Source organism: Rattus norvegicus, chromosome 14, assembly GCF_036323735.1.
Source record: "Rattus norvegicus strain BN/NHsdMcwi chromosome 14, GRCr8, whole genome shotgun sequence".
NCBI classification, from domain to species: domain Eukaryota; kingdom Metazoa; phylum Chordata; class Mammalia; order Rodentia; family Muridae; genus Rattus; species Rattus norvegicus.
In genome coordinates this window covers 5,267,587-5,286,872 of record NC_086032.1, presented here as the reverse complement: position 1 = coordinate 5,286,872, position 19,286 = coordinate 5,267,587, and the positions used below count along the sequence as shown (strand labels likewise).

The 19,286-nt window shown below is 40.1% G+C and overlaps 1 protein-coding gene across 2 annotated transcripts; it reads right to left on the bottom strand.

Annotated features, from left to right (window-relative positions):
* Position 1: 1 nt before the first annotated feature.
* Positions 2–18,175, bottom strand: Zfp950l12 (zinc finger protein 950 like 12). 2 transcript variants are annotated; one of them, XM_006250613.5, is made up of 4 exons: positions 18,033–18,175; positions 7,201–7,324; positions 6,942–7,002; positions 2–5,348 (listed from the first exon to the last, which is right to left on the bottom strand). In XM_006250613.5, exons 1-4 carry the CDS (start codon positions 18,060–18,062, stop codon positions 3,644–3,646), a joined length of 1,920 nt encoding a protein of 639 aa, XP_006250675.3. In that variant the 5' UTR covers positions 18,063–18,175; the 3' UTR covers positions 2–3,643. The 2 variants fall into 2 exon arrangements, with proteins under 2 accessions (XP_006250675.3, XP_038948567.1); XM_039092639.2 differs by lacking the exon at positions 18,033–18,175 and having other exon boundaries at positions 7,201–18,019.
* Between the last annotated feature and the right edge of the window lie 1,111 nt (positions 18,176–19,286).

The window sequence follows — 19,286 nt, the reverse complement described above, 5'->3', positions numbered from 1 at the left end:
TGAAATTTTTTAAAATTTTTTTATTGAATATTATTTTATTTACATTTGAAATGTTATCCCCTTTCCCAGTTTGCAGTCCATAACTGCCCAAACCCATCCCCCCTCAACCCCTTCTTCTAAGATGGTGTTACCACCCTGCAACAACCCACCCATTCCTGCCTCCCTGCCCTGACATTCCTCTACACTGGGGGGGTTCCAGCCTTGACAGGAACAAGGACTTCTCCTCCCATTGATACCCAACAAGGCCATCCTTTGCTACATATGCAGCTGGAGCCATGGGTCTGTTCATGTGTACTCTTTGGATGGTGGTTTAATCTCTGCGAGCTCTGGTTGATTCATAGTGTTGTTCTTATGGGATTGCAAACCACTTCTCCAGTGGGTACCCCAATATTCTATGTTCAGTGGTTGGCTGAGAGTATTTCCTCGCTATTTTTCATGCCCTGGCAGAACCTTTCAGGAGACAGCTATATCAGGCTCCTGTCAGCATGGACTTCATGGCATCAGCAATATTGTCTCGGTTTCTTGGCTGGATAGTATATAGACTGGATCCCCAGATAGGGTGGGATCTGAATGGTCATTCCTTCAGTCTCTGCTCTAAACTTTGTCTCCGTATTTCCTCCTATGAATATTTTTGCTCCCCCATTCAAGAAGGACTGAAGCATCCATACTTTTGTCATCCTTCTTGAGCTTCATGTGGTCTGTGAATTTGAGGCAATTTGAGATTTTGGGCTAATATACATTTACCATTGAATGCATACCATGTGTGTAGGTTTGTGTGTGTGTGTGTATGTGTGTGTGATTTTTGTTACCTCACTCAAGATGATATTTTCTAGTTACATCCATTTGCCTATGAATTTCATGAAGTCATTGTTTTTAGTTGCTGAGTAGTACTTCATCGTGTAGATCTACCACATTTTCTGTTTCCATTCCTCTGTTGAAGGACATCTGGGTTCTTTCCAGCTTCCGGTTATTATAAATAAGGCTGCTATGAATATAGTGGAGCATGTGTCCTTGCTATATGTTGGAGCATCTTTTGGATATATGCCCAGGAGTGGTATAGCTGGGTCCTCAGGTATTCCTATGTCCAACATTCTGAGGAATCTTCAGACTTTTTTCCAGAGTGGTTGTACCATCTCATAATCCCACCACCAATGGAGGTTGATAGTACTCATTTACCCAGTATTCATCACAAAATCGACAACTTTGGGAGGCACATAGTACAATGTGAATCTAGGCAATTTTGTCACATGCATTTAAACATATTGACAAAAGTTGGGTGCAGCCATAAGATGGTGGTAGCAGCCTTCATGTTAAAAACCAATTGTATTTTAGCCTTATGTTAGATCAAAGGAGCCATACCTATGCCAGCACCTGCAGTTCTGCTTGAACTCAATAGATAGAATGAATCTGGTTGTCAGGTTGCTTAGCACTGGTGGTCAGGTTGCTTGGCACTAGTGGTCAGATCACTAAGCAACCCACCCTACTGTTTCCCCCACTGGCCAATTTACCCAGCCAATATCTTGGTCATCGAGCCAGGCCCAATCCTTTGTGGTTAACCCCTACCTACATTTTGCTTCTACCAGTATATCTTCTGCCTGAGAAAAATTAAAAATTGTCAGCTTGATCAGACCTCTTGACTTGCTGTCCATTCTTGGGATTTCTTGTCCTCCATTCTCTCCTAAGTTGACCCCAGACCCTGGTTGACTGCCCTGCGGGACGGGGCAGACATACTATATTATTTCAAGGGAATTCTAGTATTCACTGTATGTTTTATTATTGTGGACTGGTAGCTCAGAGATTATCCATAACGACTGCTTCTCTGGAGGACACTACCTCAGTTCTAGTACTTATATGGTGGCTCATGCCATTCTGCAACAGAATTTCTAGTTGATCTGTAACTCCTGTCATGCAGTGCAGATTTATATCAAGCAAAATACTAATAGAAACAAAACACAAAGAAAGAAATAAGTTCAGACAAAAGACCTGAGGAATAGAATATCAGGAGGTAATATCAGTTATAAATGTGTTTCTTACTATATAGTATCCTACTCTGATGATTTTCCAAAGGAGCCCAGCATTGTCATTAAAAGCACAGAAATCATTTAACCAAGTACAGAGGAAAAAAATGTAGGGCAGGATAAGTTACATATCATGAAGTAGAATGAAATAATTTACAAACACTTGATCATTTATTTCTAGATTGTGAAATCTTGAATAAGCTCTGGAAAATGGCTAACTTATTTAACACACCAGAAGCAGAAACTGGCTGCTAGTACATGTAATAAAATCTTGGCTCTTCTAAGCACTGTTCCTGCAGCTGGATAAGTCCCCAAATTTTCTTAACAGTGAGACATATCATTTACAGGCTCCTTCTTCTGTCATGGGTTTCAAAGTAAACCAGTCAATTATTGGCAATCCAACAACTTCTGTGTTACCATCACATCAGCACATCTTTCAAGTAGGAAAGATTATAGGCTAAAGGTTTTGTTCCTGGGTTGGGTCACCCTCTGAACACTTCTCTATGACTCTCCCAACCTACATTCACAGCCAGAACCACAGCTCTGCCATTTTGATTTAAAAAAAAAAAAAGAGCAGGATCCTGGGGATAGCAACTGAACACCACATCACATGTGAAAATAAGAATAGGCATAAATCCTATCAAAGCTAGGGAAGGTAATTAACTAGTTGGAAAAGCACTGCAAGTTCAGGCAAAGGAGTCAGACACAGAAACTCACTGTGTCTCTCCTATATGAATCCTTTCATGCATTAGAAGTTGACTCTGATATGCAAAGGCTTTATCAAGTTGATATATGCATAGGGGCTCACTGCATGGTGTCATTTGGAATTTTTTTGAAGACCACCATAATGAGCAAAGGCTTTACAGCACTGATTATATTTAAAGGGCTTCTCTCTAGGATGTATTCATTTATGCCTTTGAAGATCACAGTTGTGTACAATGGCTTTACCAGATCCCTTACATTCATAGGACTTCTGCACATCATGTTATATTTTATGACGTTGCAAATGGCCATTAACATACATAGGCTTCACCATATTAATTATATTCAAAAGAGTTCTTTATAGTATAGAATCTGTTCTTTTGACTCTAAACTCACTATTCTGTTCAAAAGATTTACCAAGGGTTTTTCTCTAGTATGTGTTCTTTTATGACTTTGATGTTGACTGTGAAAGGAAAAATATTTACAATATAGGTTAAGTTAATTGGGCTTCTCTGTAGAATGTTCTTTTATGCCTTTGAAGATCACTGTAATCTGTAAAGGGTTTATTACATTAGTTACATTCACAAAAATTCTCAGCAGTATGTGATTTTTTTTTTTAATGCCTTTCAAGAATTCTTTTGCGTGCACAGGTTTTGCCACATTAGGTAAATACACTCCGCTTCTCTCCAGTATGAGTTCTTTTATGGCTTTTCAGAAATGCAAAAGCTTTATCATGTCGTTTGCATTCACAGAAATTCTTGGTGTATGTGATGGTTTTATGCCATTGAAGATTTCTGTTTTGTGCAAAGGCTATGCCATGTTGCTTACAGGCAGAGTGCTTGGTTACATTCCTAGGGCTTCTCTTCTGTGTGTGTTCTTTTATGACGTTGAAGATCCCTATGATAGGCATGGGCCTTACAATATTAGTTACATGCATAGGGCTTCTCTCCAGTATGTGTTCTTTTATGTCTTTGCAGAGTGCTGTGCCATGTAAAGACTTTACCACAATGGTTACATTCATAGGGCTTCTCTCCAGTATGTGTTCTTTTATGTCTTTGCAGAGTGCTGTGCCATGTAAAGACTTTACCACAATGGTTACATTCATAGGGCTTCTCTCCAGTATGTGTTCTTTTATGTCTTTGCAGAGTGCTGTGCCATGTAAAGACTTTACCACAATGGTTACATTCATAGGGCTTCTCTCTGGTATGTGTTCTTTGATGACTTTGAAGATGGCTGTGATGAGCAAAGGCTTTACCACATTGGTTACATTCATAGGGCTTCTCTCCAGTATGTGTTCTTTTATGGCTTTGAAGATGGCTGTGATGAGCAAAGGCTTTACCACATTGGTTACATTCATAGGGCTTCTCTCCAGTATGAGTTCTTGTATGGTTTTGAAGATATTTATGACAAGCAAAGGCTTTACCACATTGGTTACATGCATAGGACTTCTCTCCAATATGTGTTCTTTTATGGCTTTGCAGAGTGCTGCACCATTTAAAGACTTTACCACAATGGTTACATTTATAGGGCTTCTCTCCAGTATGAGTTCTTGTATGGTTTTGAAGATAGCTACGATAAGCAAAGGCTTTATCACATTGGTTACATTTATAGGGCTTCTCTCCCGTATGTTTTATTTTATGGATTTGCAGAGTGTTGTACCATGAAAAGACTTTACCACATTGGTTACATTCATAGGGCTTCTCTCCAGTATGAGTTCTTGTATGGCTTTGAAGATAGCTATGACAAGCAAAGGCTTTACCACATTGGTTACACTCATAGGGCTTCTTTCCAGTATGTTTTATTTTATGGATTTGCAGAGTGTTGTACCATGAAAAAACTTTACCACATTGGTTACATTCATAGGGCTTCTCTCCAGTATGTGTTCTTTTATGGATTTGCAGAGTGTTGTACCATGAAAAGGCTTTACCACATTGGTTACATTCATAGGGCTTCTCTCCAGTATGAGTTCTTGTATGGTTTCGAAGACGACTACGATAAGCAAAGGTTTTACCACATTGGTGACATTGATGGGACTTTCCTCCAGTATGTGTTCTTTTATGTCTTTGAAGATGGCCGTATTGAGAAAAGGCTTTGCTGCATTGGTTACATTCATAGGGCTTCTCTTCAGTATGTGTTTTTTTATGGTTTTGCAGAGAGTTTTGCCATGAAAAGACTTTACCACATTGGTTACATTCATAGGGCTTTCCTCCAGTATGAGGTTTTGTATGGTTTTGAAGATGGCCACATTGTGCAAGGGCTTTGCCACATTGGTTACATGCATAGGGTTTCTCTCCAGTATGTGTTTTTTTATGCCTTTGAAGACTACTGATCTGTGCAAAAGCTTTACAACATTGGTCACATGTGTAGTGTTTCTCTCCAGTATTACGTTTTTTATGGAATCTCAGATGGTTGTTGCATACAAAGGTATTATCACATTGGTTAAATCCATCAGGTTTCTCTCCTGTTTGTGCTTTTCTGTTTACCTGAACAGTACTATAGTATACAAAGTCTCCAGTAAGTGTTCTTTTAATTGTATGAAGATCACTGACAGTTGCAAACCCTTCTTTGTATTGCACACCTTCATAGGTTTTCTCTCCCGTGTGAATTCCTTCATTCCACTGAAGATGCCTATGATATAGAATATCATTATCAGAGTGCATGTATTCAGAGTTTCTCTACAATATTATTTCATCCTTGTGTATGTAACAGGCACATAAGGATCATTCAGTATACTAATGAATATTTTTATCTGTATGAATAGAATTTACAGTGTTTAATAAATGTAAAGAAGAATCAGATATATTAAGTGTTTCTCACTTTATTTATATCCATGGTGTTCTCCCTCATTTTCATTCAGTTTACATGTTTGCTGTGATGGTAAGAGCATTGATTACATGCCTCACACTTATATCAGTCTTTTCCTACGTAAGCTTCTTCACATAAATATGTGAACAAAACTGCTAGAAATCAGTTTTACCTCAAGATCTCAAGATTGCATTCATAAATTTTTCTATTTTGTAGACCATTCCACATTTGCAACTTGAACCAAGATGCACAGAAATTTTCTTTCCTTCTTCTTTTTTTTTTTTTGTTGTTGTTTTTAGAGCTGAGGACCAAACCCAGGGCCTTGTGCTTGCTAGGCAAGTGCTCTACCACTGAGCTAAATCCCCAACCCCAGAAAATTTCTACATTACTAATACTCATCAAAATTTTCTGCAGTTTGAGGTTGTTGATGTATGCATAATAAAACTGGAAAATCAATTAATTGTAAAATGTTATTCAGTTCAATAAATTTACATTAAGTGGAGAAAACTACTTATCTTCACTTTGTACTGGGACAGAGATAAAGTGCTTCTGTCAATATCGACTAGGAATAGTGCTGTATTCTTTACATAGAATAGATAAAGAGATAAGATAGATAGATGAATAGATATATAAATAGCTACTTAGATACATAGATTGATGGATAGATGAGAGGTAGAGATAGATTTACTTTGATAAAGATAGATATAATTATATATCTGTCACTTATAATACACCTATAAAACAAAGAATAACAAATAAAATGTATCCACATTGCATTCACACACTTTGAGACTTTTTACTCTTCAAAGATATGTGATATTTTGATTAAGTTTTCTCTACATCTTTTTTAAACTTCTTGAACTGCCCCCTCACTAATTTTAAGCAGCTTATTACAAGTAAATGAGTAACATCTGCTTTACTATGAACTATTTCCTTATTCAAACGTTTCATATACATAAGCATCCTATGTTCAAAGTGTACATACACTGCTTCTATGTCTCAGTGTTATAAGACTAAACAAACTGACATTTAGACAGAGTAGCTCTAAAGAGCTCTAAAGTAGGGGTTGGGGATTTAGTTCAGTGGTAGAGCGCTTGCCTAGCAAGTGCAAGGCCCTGGGTTCAGTCCCCAGCCCCCCCCCCCCAAAAAAAAAGAAAAGAAGAAAAAAAAAAGAGCTCTAAAGTAGCTCTGAAGTTGAAATCCTACTACTTGTTAAGGCATTCTTTCCATGTATTCTATCTTAAAGGAATGCCTTGCAAACACAAATCGACACAGAAACACATGCATTTGTAAGAATTTAATAACCAATATCCTTACAGCTCTGCTGATTTAGGGTGAGGCTCTTAACTAAAACTTCAAGAAGACATTAAGATTTCTTGAGGGGCATATTTGGATCAGAATGCACTAAAAAATTACCTTCCATGTCTTCTAGAATTTTGACAATCTTCTTCAATACTGTCGTCTTCCCAGTAATAGCCTAAAACACAGTACCAGAAAAATGTATGACAAATTATTGGAATTTAGGGAATATTTTAGGTACTATCTTAAGTGAACCTTAGAACCAGGCCTAATTAATTCACCTCATTCTCCCTCCTTCTCAATTGAAAGCAATGAAGCAAACAAACAAAAACAGTTGCCCCCCTATTTAAAAAAATTAAAACAATAAAATTCTTACCTATAGCAGTGAGGTTCCTGTAGGTCTCCAGCATCACATCTTTGTAGAGACTCTTCTGGGAAGGATCTAGCAAAGCCCATTCTTCCCGAGTAAAGGTCACATGCACATCATCATATGTCACTGCCTTCTCAAATATAACATTCATGTGTACAAAACAAAGCATGTTTACATATTGAGCATGTATATTTCACTGACCATCATTCTGGCGTTTTCCCCACTTATTTAATGTTTGAAAATTTGTACTGAATGATAAGGTTCAAAACTCTCACTTCCTCACCTTTTGAATAAGATATACCCTTGCAAGGGAAATGCTACTTGAGAGACCTAAAGAGACCAGTAAATAGAATAACAATGCTAAGCACACATCATAGATGTTGTATAAATAATTACTGACTACAAAAGCACCGAGTCTTTGGTAAGATGGCCATTTTTACTACAAATCCTACCTATTCATGAGCATGGAAAATGTTTACTTCCTTTAAAATCTTTTTCAATTTTGTTCTTCAGGGATTTGAAATGCTTATCAGAGAGATCTTTCACTTGCTGGGATAGTTACAAAAAGATTATTTATATTAGTAGTGGCTAATGTAAAGTATGTTGCTTCTCTTATTACTTCCTTGGCCCAGTTATCATTTATATAAAGGAGGCCTACTGTTTTGTAAAGTTAATTTTGTATCCATGACATTGCTGATGGTGTGGATCACCTGCAGTACCTCTGAGATAGAATTTTGGGGGTCACTCACTTATACTATCAGATCATTAGTAAACAACTCTACTTTGAATTCTTCTTTCCAATTTTTATCTCCTTGATCTCATTTAATTTTTTTTTTCTATTTCTCTCCCTAAAAATTCAAGTACTCTATTGAATAGATAGGGAGAAAGAAGGCAGCCTTGTTTTGTCCTGATTACAGTGGAATTGCTTTAAGGTTCTCTCCATTTAGCTTGATATTGGCTATTGTCTTGATTTAAATGGTATGAATATGTTTACGTCAGAATTCTCTAATACCTTGAACATGAAGGGGTATTGGATTTTATCAAAGATTTGCTAGGCTAAATTCCTAGAGCTTTATCCTACCTGCTGGAAACAGGAAACAACCTAGCTGTACCTTGAGTGAAGAATGAATAAAGAAAATGCAGTATGTCTACACAACAGATTACTATTCACCTATTAAAAAACATGGACATCATAAATTTTGCAGGGAAATGGAAGGAACTTGATGACATAATCCTGAGTGTGGTAATCCGGTCCCCATAGGATGGACATGCATGGTATGGACTCACTTATTAGTCAACACTCGCTATATCATACAGGTACCATGCTATACTCCACAGACACAGAGGAAGGAATAAAACAGTCATGAGAGGAATGTGGAGGTGAGGACCCAGAATGGAGAGGGAATGGGAAGGAGAATGGGGATTCAGGAAGGACAGGAGAAATGGCTGGATGGCCAGAAAATGACTATAAATCTGCAACTGACAGGGGCAAGGAGGTGAGGAACATCTCCATAGGATAACTAAGGCAATCAAGAAGCAATGTGGGTGACCTTAGCTGTAGCTCACTACATTGGGGATAACAACCTAAAGAGGATACCTTCTGTAGCCAGGCAGGAACCCCAGTAGTGCAATAGGGAGACCAACCTACTCACAATAATGTTAACCCAAAATGTATCCTGTCTACAACAAATGCATGCATGGAGAATGGAGGAGAGACTCAGGGAATTGCCATCCAATAACCAGGCCATATTGAGATCCATTCCACGGACAAGCATCAATCCCTAATACTATTAATGATACTCTGATAAGCCTTCAGACAGGAGCATGTTATCCTCTGAGAAGTTTTACCCAGCACCTGACTTACACAGATACAGACATCCCTAGCCAAACAGTTGATGGACCTTGGGGACTCTTATGAAAAATTGGAGGAAGAATTGTGGGCCTCTCAGGGGAGAGGAACTCCACAGGAAAATCAAGAGAATCACCCAACCTCAGCGCTTTGTGTTCTCACAGTTTTAACCAATGACCAAGGAATACCCAGGGGCTGGACCTATGACTCCCTGCTCATATGGAGTAGATGTGCAGCTGGGCCTTCGTTGGGTCCCAAACAACTGCAACAGGGGCTATGGCAAAAGCTGTTGCCTGTATATGAGATACTTTTTTCTTTCAGTAGGGCAGACTTATCAGGCCTAAGTGCCAAAAGAAGTGCCTAGCATAGCGTAGAACTAATGTGCTATGGATGGGGTAATGACCAGGGAGTGTCTACCCACTCACAGGAGAAGATGATAGGAGGTGTTGAGGGGAAGATGGAGGGAGAGCGTGATGGAGGTAGTAGGAGGATGAAAAGTGAATAAATTAAAATATACATATATATTTATGTCAAGTAAGGAAAAAAAAAAAAAAAAAAGGAAGAGCGAGCTGGCTAGATTAGCTTAATACCAGCACTAGGTAGACAGAGGAAAAGCACCTCATTGACGTGGATCTTAAAATGTGCAAGGCTTCAGGATATAGAATATAGAACTGTTTCCCACTTCATAAGCTATACTGAAACTAAAACCCCCACAGCACTCAATTCTCTGGCTTTAGCTAATTCCATATGCAGTCAACTTGATTCTCAAAATAACCAGTTCAACAGGCAAGAACGAAGAGCTGAGGAAGATTCCCTCTTTATTTTGTCAGGCAAGGAGAGCTTGGGATTCATTTCCAAACAATGATTTTATTAAATAAAGGAAGCCGTGAGATTTTGAATACGGATTCTGGTTGTGTTCACATAAAGGGTTGCTTGCTACTAGTCCTTGTCTCAACATGGTCACAGTGTAGAAGCAGACATATTTATGGGCATTTTAGTTCAAAGTCATAAAGAAACATATTTAAATCATAAAAATGATAGGCAGAAATGACTGTGGAATTTTCATCTTGTAGCTTGGTATGTTAGCTGAAAATAAAGTAAATGACACTGAGAATGTAGACTGCTTATCAGCTGTCACTGTCAGGGCTTCTATTCCTGCACAAACATCATGACCAAGAAGTAATCGTAGAGAAAAGGGTTTATGGAGATTACACTTCTCCATTCCTGTTCATCACCAAGGGAAATCAAGCAGGTCAGGAGGCAGGAGCTAATGCAGAGGCCGTGGAGAGATGTTACTTACTGGCTTGCTTCCCCTGGGTTTCTCAACTTGCTTTTTTATAGAACCCAAGTCTACCAGCCCAGGGATGGCACCACCCACAACGTGCTGTCCTACCCTTCCTCTTTCCTTTTTGAAGGCAAACTTTACCTACAGTTATCTGTAGAGGCAGATATTATCCAACTTCTGCTGAACAATTATTCCACACACCCCCTTCCCTAGACTGTTTATCAACCTTAGGGAAAATGTTTTTTACCTCTGTGCCTTTTGTCAGAGATTATACTAAATTCTAGGTCATTTCAAAAAAGAACCTATTCTTGTAGTATGTGTACCTCATAAAATGGTTTCTATGTAGTCAAAACATAAAGTATATTGTGTACCTAGAATTTGACTGATAGTTGCCTGGATATATTTCCCTTAATTGTACTGTATTTTAAATATTAAGGCAATGGGGGTTGGGGATTTGGCTCAGTGGTAGAGCGCTTACCTAGGAAGCGCAAGGTCCTGGGTTCGGTCCCCAGCCCCGGGGAAAAAAAAATATTATGGCAATGATTGGCTGGAATTAGACTCCCCCATTTCTATACCAGGTTGCAAAGTCAGTCTGTGCCAGGTTTTTATTCTCATCTCTTACCATGGTTCCCTTCCCTATTTGATAAAGGAACACATGAACAGAAGTTTGTTCTGCAAGTGACCTAGAGTGCTTTGGACAGAACATCAGGTATAAGAAAATATGGGGGCAAAAATACCTGAAAAATTAAGAAAACAGAATGTTCTTCAGGAGCATCCAGCTTTCATTCCCAGTATATAAGCAGCTCACTATCTGTAACTCAAGTTCTAAGGTTTTTTACACAGCCTCCTTACCTGTCTGCCTCACATACATGAACAGGGTAGGACAAAACCATGCACGTGAGTAAAATATTTCTACAAATATATTCATGAATAAAATTCTTTTGGTAGGAGAGAGAGACAGAAGGGAGAGAGAGACAGACAGACAGACAGACAGATACACACACACACACACACACAGAGAGAGAGAGAGAGAGAGAGAGAGAGAGAGAACTAGCACCATAAAATTTAGTGTTCAATCTGGGCACCTTAGTACATTTCCTCAATTCCAACACTCAAAATGCCCCATTGGAGCAGTTAGAGAAAGGAATGAAGGATCTGAAGGGGCTCGCAACCCCATAAGAAGAACAATATCGGGCTGGAGAGATGGCTCAGAGGTTAAGAGCACCGACTGCTCTTCCCGAGGTCCTGAGTTCAAATCCCAGCAACCACATGGTGGCTCACAACCATCTGTAAAGAGATCTGACGCCCTCTTCTGGTGCATCTGAAGATAGCTACAGTGTACTCATATATATAATAAATAAATAATATAAAAAAAAAAAAAAAAAGAAGAACAATATCAACCAACCAGGGCTCCCAGGGACTAAACCATTACCCAAAACTACAGATGGACAGGATCATGGCTCCAGCTACATGTGTAGCAGAGGATGGCCTTGTTGGGCACCAGTGGAAGGAGAAGCCCTTGGTCCTGCCAAGGCTGGATCCCCCAGTGTAGGGGAATGTCAGGGCAGAGAGGTGGGAAGAGGTGGGTAGATGGGTGGGAGAACACCCCCATAGGAGAAGGGGGAGGAGGGATAAGATAGGGGGTTTATGGACAGGAAACCAGGAAAGGTGATAACATTTGAAATGTAAATAAAAAATATCTAATACAAAATTGTTTAAAAAATCTTTTGGGATATAAGAGATAAAAACAAATGTAATAATTAAAATTCACTGCAAGCCTATACCCAACATCAAATTAAATGCAGATTAAGTCAAAAGAATTCCTTAAAATGAGGAACGAGGCAAGGCTGACCAGTCTCTATATGTATTCAATGTATGGCATGCAGTTCCACCTACAGCCATGAGACAATGGAAGGACATCAAGGGGATATAATTTGGAGAGTAAGAAATCTAAATATCCTAATTGATAAATGTTATGATAATATACATCAGTGACCCTAAAAATTCTACTACCATTTTGTACAGCTTTAAAACACTTGATACGGAGCTGGAGAGATGGCTCAGCGGTTAAGAGCACCCGACTGCTCTTCCAGAGGTCCTGAGTTCAATTCCCAGCCACCACATGGTGGCTCACAACCATCTGTAAAGAGATCCGATGCCCTCTTCTGGTGTGTCTGAAGACAGCGACAGTGTACTTATATATAATAAATGAATAAATCTTTAAAAAAAAAAATGAAACACTTGATACAAGATTAACTAAAAAACAAAACAAAAAAACAAAAAAAAAAATCAATAAACCCTCCAATATGCCTCCTATATCAAAATGACAAAGGGACTAAAAAATCAGAGAAAACAGCAAATAGAAGAGACTCTATGGGTAGACTGTGTTAAATGGGCAAAGAAGCGATAGGGATCATTTGGAGAGGAGACAGAGGAAGAGAGTAAGTGCAGGGAGAACGAGCTGGAATCAGAGAGCATGGGCAGATTACTACAGGAATTTAAGGCACTGGCAACTCCCACGGAATTCAGAGGGTGACTCTAGGGACCACTGCTATTAATGGAGGAGACAGTCTGAAGTGCCCATCTTTATACCTAGCAAGGTCTGGTATTGGAACAGATTTACAGTTCACGGTGGTGTTAGCCAAGGAGCTGTCTAAACTATCCATGCCGATTCCAAGAAAAACATTTTGCTTTCTGTAATCTGACCACAGGGCCACATTGTATTGGACAACATTCACACAGCTCACTAAATGTAAAAATAAAGGGGGTGCAGGCTTGGAGACTTCACCCCTATGTTCTAGTCTCTTTGTGGGGTGAGGGTACTCTACAGGCCACAGAAACGTAATTCTGGACACAATACAAGCTATACCATCCCTCACTGACTTTCTCTTGCCTGCAACTGTGCTGAGCCAAGGGGATAATGAGTTTTTTGAGTGGCTAACTAATATTTAGTTTAATTTGAGGAGCTGGGCATCAGAAGGAACCCAGTCCTTACACTGCCTGGGGTTTCAAGATCCTCACAGACACTTAAGTGAAAAGGGTGGTTTGCATGGGTCTCAGTCACATCTTCCTTTATGTGCTATGGTGATTAGCTTGGTGATTTGTGGTAATGCTAACACTGGATGTATGGCTCTGTTCCTTTCCTTGAGCTTGATGCTCTTTTCTTCCTATTTGCCTACCATGCCCAGCTTCACATTGAGGACTTTCAACATGTCTTTTCTATTTTATTTGCTTTGCTTGAGTCTGCTCTCTGAAATCTGCTCTCTTTTGAAGGTAAAACATACGGGGTGGAGATCTTGGAGAGAGGAAAGTATGAAAGGAGGAAGGAAAACTGGAAGGAGTGTAGGGAGGAGAAACAGTGGTACTGATATATAAGAGAAGAGATCTATTTTCAATGAAAAAATTAATATAATATTTCTTGAATGAAAACGCAAAAGGAAGAGGAAAAATAATGAAGAAAGAGAAGCAAATTAGTGAAGACAAGAAAAGTATAATTTTGACAGATACAGTTCTCACGCTGTTTCTGAAGAGGATGAACATCACAGAAGAGTTCATGCCAAGCCCAAGGCCATTCCTATGTTCAGTATAGATCTCTGTATTCATAAGTTTTACTCTCAGTAAGTACACACACACACACGAATGCATGTGTTACTATTTAAGGCTGGTTATTTACCAAGATAAAAACAAACAAATGAGTGACTTGTCAAAGATAATACATTTTTGCTCAACAATCATTAATTGACATTATTTAAATTCAGACGAAAACAATTCAGTCTGTTTCTTAACCTCTTTATAATTTTTCATGCACTACAACCTGTGACTCATGGGCAGAAAGTTCTGTTTCCATCCTAATCAAACAGTCTTTGGATTTTTACAGTATACTGTAGTAACTATTGGATTCTCATTGATCTGACAACTCTGGGTGTAAAAAGCTTGATGCTTACATTATCTTCTCCACATACCCACTAAGAAAACATTGTAATAACCCATTGAATGTGAAGGCTTTAGCTAGATTCTGTGTTTTCTCCCCTCGTTTTCATTTATCGTTTAATGTAGACAGAAGGCTGAAGCTCTTACATCCATGTAACAAATCACAGTGTCATTACAGATTTAAATCAGATGGGAGAGTCAGCCTAGCACTGCTTCTGCTCTCATTGTATGCTGTTTCTTGAAAAATAGGGCACTGATTATAGGGATATTATATACGGGAAAAGTCCCTTAAATGTGACCCTGACTGAAGTTATCTATCAGCACAAGTGTGTAAAAATTAAAAGCACCTAAACTTCAGAACATCTGCAAAAATAATTCAATGTGACTTTTGCATCACCTTCCTTCCCCCACACCCTATGGAACAGCTTTAAGGCCTCCCTTGCAGCCTCCTGGAATTGCATCAAAGGACAATCCAAGAAAGAACCTGTAAGCTACTACCCACTGGTGCTCCTAATTTCTGGACTTGCCCACATCCCTCAATAGTGTGACCTCCTCACCTGGACATAAGACAGTATCACCTTCCCTGCTGGAGGATTAGAGTTCACATGAGTCAGAAAAAAGAGGCCTTCCCAGATCCTACATTTTACTGCAGGGGCAGACTCAACCTTAGTCTTGTACACTTTTATTTTCATGGAATCTTCCACTTTCCAGGGATAACTATTCATCATCTAAGTTGCAGGGTCTTTTGTGTACATCTTTCATTACATGCTCAATATCCAGTGCAGCATCTCTATGTCATGTCTTGGGAAGTCCAGCACGCAAACATCAGTCAACTTCAAAAAGTAAGAATCATAGAAGTAAGAAGAGTCATGAGTAGGAAAGCAAGTAAGAATTAATAGGAGATGAATTGAAAAAGAAATAAAAAGAAGGGAACATGGTTGCTCCTAAATATGGTGGAGTAGAGGGGAGAGTAGACATAAAGGCAGGGACATCTGATAAGAGTCCAAAGTGAACAGGAACAGGGGCCATGTGAAGAGAGGGAGGAGAGGAGAAAAAAGCCAGTGGAAGAAATGAGGTTGTTAAATGATAGACGAGAGATGTAACTAATTAGGGTAAGGAAGCGCAGCTTGGAGAAGTGCAGCCCAACGCGTGGGCTCTAAGCTGGTTTTGTCAGTCACAGACTGGAACAGGTAGGGACTGAGGAACTTTGGGTGAAAACTCAAGAGCCTGTCCAGCTTTCATTTGCTAGGTAGGGGCTTTAGTCATTTGTGCCAGAGTTTGACACTTACCCATAGTACAAAGTAAAAAGTTAAATAATTTAATTATAATCTCAAAATTTACTTTAAAAGGTTGAAATAGAATTCATGGTGGAAAATTATCCAGGTAGGAGACATATGTTCTCCAGAGCACATCAGTTATTACTCATGTCTTTTCCCTCTGGTGTTACTGTAAAATCAGAATAATAGCATCACTACTAGGCCCAGACACACTAATATGCCAGGACCTTCTCGGTTGGTTGAACTTGTATAACTACAGATATTTAGTTCCTAAAAAAATTAATCCATCTCCTTATGTAGATTCTTGACTGCCTATTTTCTGTACCCCTAAAGTTTTCAACTATAAATAAAAGTCCAATAAAAGTTTGGACTTTTATTGATCATCTAACACTGCTAACATCAGAACCCAGTGATAATGGAAAATACTTTCAAAACAAGCCAGCTCCCTCCTTCCTTCTTCCCCCTTCATTTCTTTGTTGTAATTACAGCAGCTTCAGAGTTGGTCAGTGACCTCAATTCATGAAATGCTCAATTCATACTGAAATTCCTCTTTTTTTTTTTTAAGATTTATTTATTTATTATATATAAGTACACTGTAGCTGTCTTCAGATACACCAGAAGAGGGCATCAGATCTCTTTACAGATGGTTGTGAGCCACCATGTGGTTGCTGGGAATTGAACTCATGACCTCTGGAAGAGCAGTCGGGCGCTCTTAACCGCTGAGCCATCTCTCCAGCCCCAAAATTCCTCTTTATTTATAATTTCCCCAAGAAAGTCGGGGAGGTGGGAGGACACTCATTCCATTGCCTCTGTTTTTTCTTACTGACTACTCAGGGCTCAGCCTGGAAGGACTTGCAAGACTCTCTTCAAGGTATTGGGCAACAGAGGAAGGATCAGGTGTTGAAAGACATTACAAAGTAAGAGGCAAGCCTGAGCTAAAGATATTCCCCTAAAGAGAGGAAAGTAATCAAAGACTTGAGAAAAAGGAGTAACATTCTTAATTCCCTAGAGACATTGGAGAATAGGAACAAATAGTTGAACAGAGCTGTGATGTTCTGAGAAAGTGAAATTTAAAAAGTGTTGCTAACAACTCATTTTTTAAAAAGGTAGATAAAATTGGAACAAATCATAGTTATAGTGACTTTCAAGAAGATCAGGACATTCCCTGCTGGGGAAATGGAATCAATGAGATAAACTATGATCTTGTCTTTATGTGCAATATTAGCTGCTGAGATCTGTAACCTGCCACATATAGCTACAGCCAGTAGCCCCTGATTCAAATATCTGAGCTGGGGGCTGGGGATTTAGCTCAGTGGTAGAGCGCTTACCTAGGAAGCGCAAAGCCCTGGGTTCGGTCCCCAGCTCAAAAAAAAAACAAAACAAAAACAAAAAAAAAAACAAACAAACAAAAAAAAACAAATATCTGAGCTGACTTAACTGGGTCAACAAAGTTTGGTTCAACATAAACTCTCCATTTGTATACACAGTGATCTCGACAATTTCTACTCACACACATGAATTAACAAATGCTGGGGAGGGGCTGGAGAGATGGCTCAGTGGTTAAGAGCACTGACTGCTCTTCCAGAGGTCCTGAGTTCAAATCCCAGCAACCAAATGGTAGCTCACAACAACCTGTAATGAGATCTGATGCCCTCTTCTGGTGTGTCTAAAGACAGCGACAGTGTACTCACATACATGAAATAAATAAATCTTTATAAAAAAAAAAACAAAACAAAAAACAAATGCTGGGGAATTACAAAATCACTCACTTTGTCCCATCAGGTCCTCTTTCCTAATGGTGGCCCCTGCAGATGACTCCCCTTAAATTCAGTCTGTGAACTAGTCCTTGTCTACATTGTTTCACCCTGCAGGGTATACAGTAAACTGTTCTTCCTGTTCCAGTCTGAAGGCAGAAGCCACGCTCCCCATGCAAGTACTTTCCTTTCACTGCAGAGGACGGTTCATTACACGACTGAGAAGAATAATTTTAAAATGCTCTTGTGGTACAGCCCTTTAACTAAAGAATTTAGGAAGTTTAATGAAAAGGAACGCAGGGTCGTCGCTCTGTGGAACAGGGGACTTGCATCCAGGTGACAACGTAACGTCTCAGAAACGGTTTTCTAAAAGGCTAAAGATGCAGGTGTTCCAACACTAATTTACCATTTTTATTTGTCTCTCCCGTGGATCCCCATTCCATTCTTAGCTCTTCCGAGGCACTCCGGCGGTGCCTGGATGCCAAAGAGCCAGAGAATCAGACGGCACTGGCCTCCTTGCACCCCCCGGGGAACCCCGAGCCAACTCTAGTTCTGTCCTGCGCTCAAACCGCGCTTCCCAACCCCCGGAGCGGTGTCCGGCGGCTTCCCACGGCCGGACATCCGCCCGCCCGGCGGCAGCGTGGGGTAAAGGCGGTCAAACTTCCCGCATCCAGCTTCCATTGAGCGAACAACCCGAGCCGCTTAAACCTACAGGCCCCGCCACAACAGATCCCGCTCCTCACCTTTGTGGGCAGTGAGCACACCCTGACCATGTTGCAACTTCAGGCCTTGCCTAAGTTCCCTCAGTACTCAGCAGTGAGGTCAAAGCACAGCAAACCGTAATCACTTAAAGCTACTCAAGTGCGCGGAACCAGCAAACGTGATTCACAGAAAAACCCGCCCCATTTCTGACTGGCAGTCCCTCATAGACGCGCTGATTGGCCAGAGAATCTGTCAGTCCGTGACTGCGCTTCCGCTGGGTACAGTCTCTAGGGATGCTGAATTTGGGAAGTTCTTGACTGTTGTTTCCCCATGCCATTCCCTGGATGGTGCTGGGCTTCAGGGGAATTGGCGACGCTCTGCTCAGGGATGGGAAAAGCAGTCTGAGATGAGGGGCGAGACCAGAGCTGGTTCGGGAATTCCTGGGCCTGCGATTAGGCCGCACCCAGGGTCAGCGGGAAGTGGGGAGATGGGGATGGCTGACTTTTGTACACCTAGGCACCAACTGGATAGAACAATGAACTGAATTGGATGTCCTTGGGGGCTGGAGGAATGTGGACTCCCTGCTTAGCTTAGTCCTTGGTTCTGATCTGTTTATTGACTGGTCCAGGCAGAAAACGGATCCAAACCCTTTTCTCAGGGTCTGAACTGAGATTAAATACCTTTTCCAGGGAAAAAATGTATAGGAAGGGGAACTTACTGACTAAATCCTGAGATCTGCTAGGTACTTCTGGTACTCTTGACTTCACTTTGTCCATGAATCATGTCTCTTAATTTAAGTAAAATCATATTAACTGTCCCTTCATGTAATCCTCATTCACTAGTATAATGTTGTCAAAGGTCTTGTCATAACACATATATAAGATATTCTAATGTCTTTTTATGGTGAAATAATATACCACTGTATGAGGACACCACATTGTATCACTTTTTTTTTCTCTTTTTCTTTTTTTTTCGGAGCTGGGGACTGAACCCAGGGCCTTGCGCTTGCTAAGCAAGCGCTCTATCACTGAGCTAAATCCCCAACCCCTCACTAGTCTTTCAGATAGCTTTCCAAATTTATCTGAAAGACCCCCGGAGTAGGGAGACCCTTACTCAAGTCTCGGGATGATGCGACCCCCACCCAAGAACTCACACAAGACCGTCCTTGCTGTAATCACATGAGGTTTATCGGTAGGAACCAGTGCACTGGGGTCGAGACTCGTATCCCATGCAGAGGCAGTATAATCCGACCCCGAGAGGCTGGGAGAAAGGGTATTTAAAGGGAGAAAATACAA

Excerpts from the sequence above, each read along its gene's own strand:
- Zfp950l12 (XM_039092639.2), bottom strand. The coding sequence starts at position 7,363 with ATGCTTTGTTTTGTACACATGAATGTTATATTTGAGAAGGCAGTGACA. Across the intron at positions 7,003-7,200 it reads CAGGAACCTCACTGCTATAG|GCTATTACTGGGAAGACGAC; the intron begins GTAAGAATTTTA and ends ACTGTGTTTTAG. Across the intron at positions 5,349-6,941 it reads AATTCTAGAAGACATGGAAG|GCATCTTCAGTGGAATGAAG; the intron begins GTAATTTTTTAG and ends TCTATATCATAG.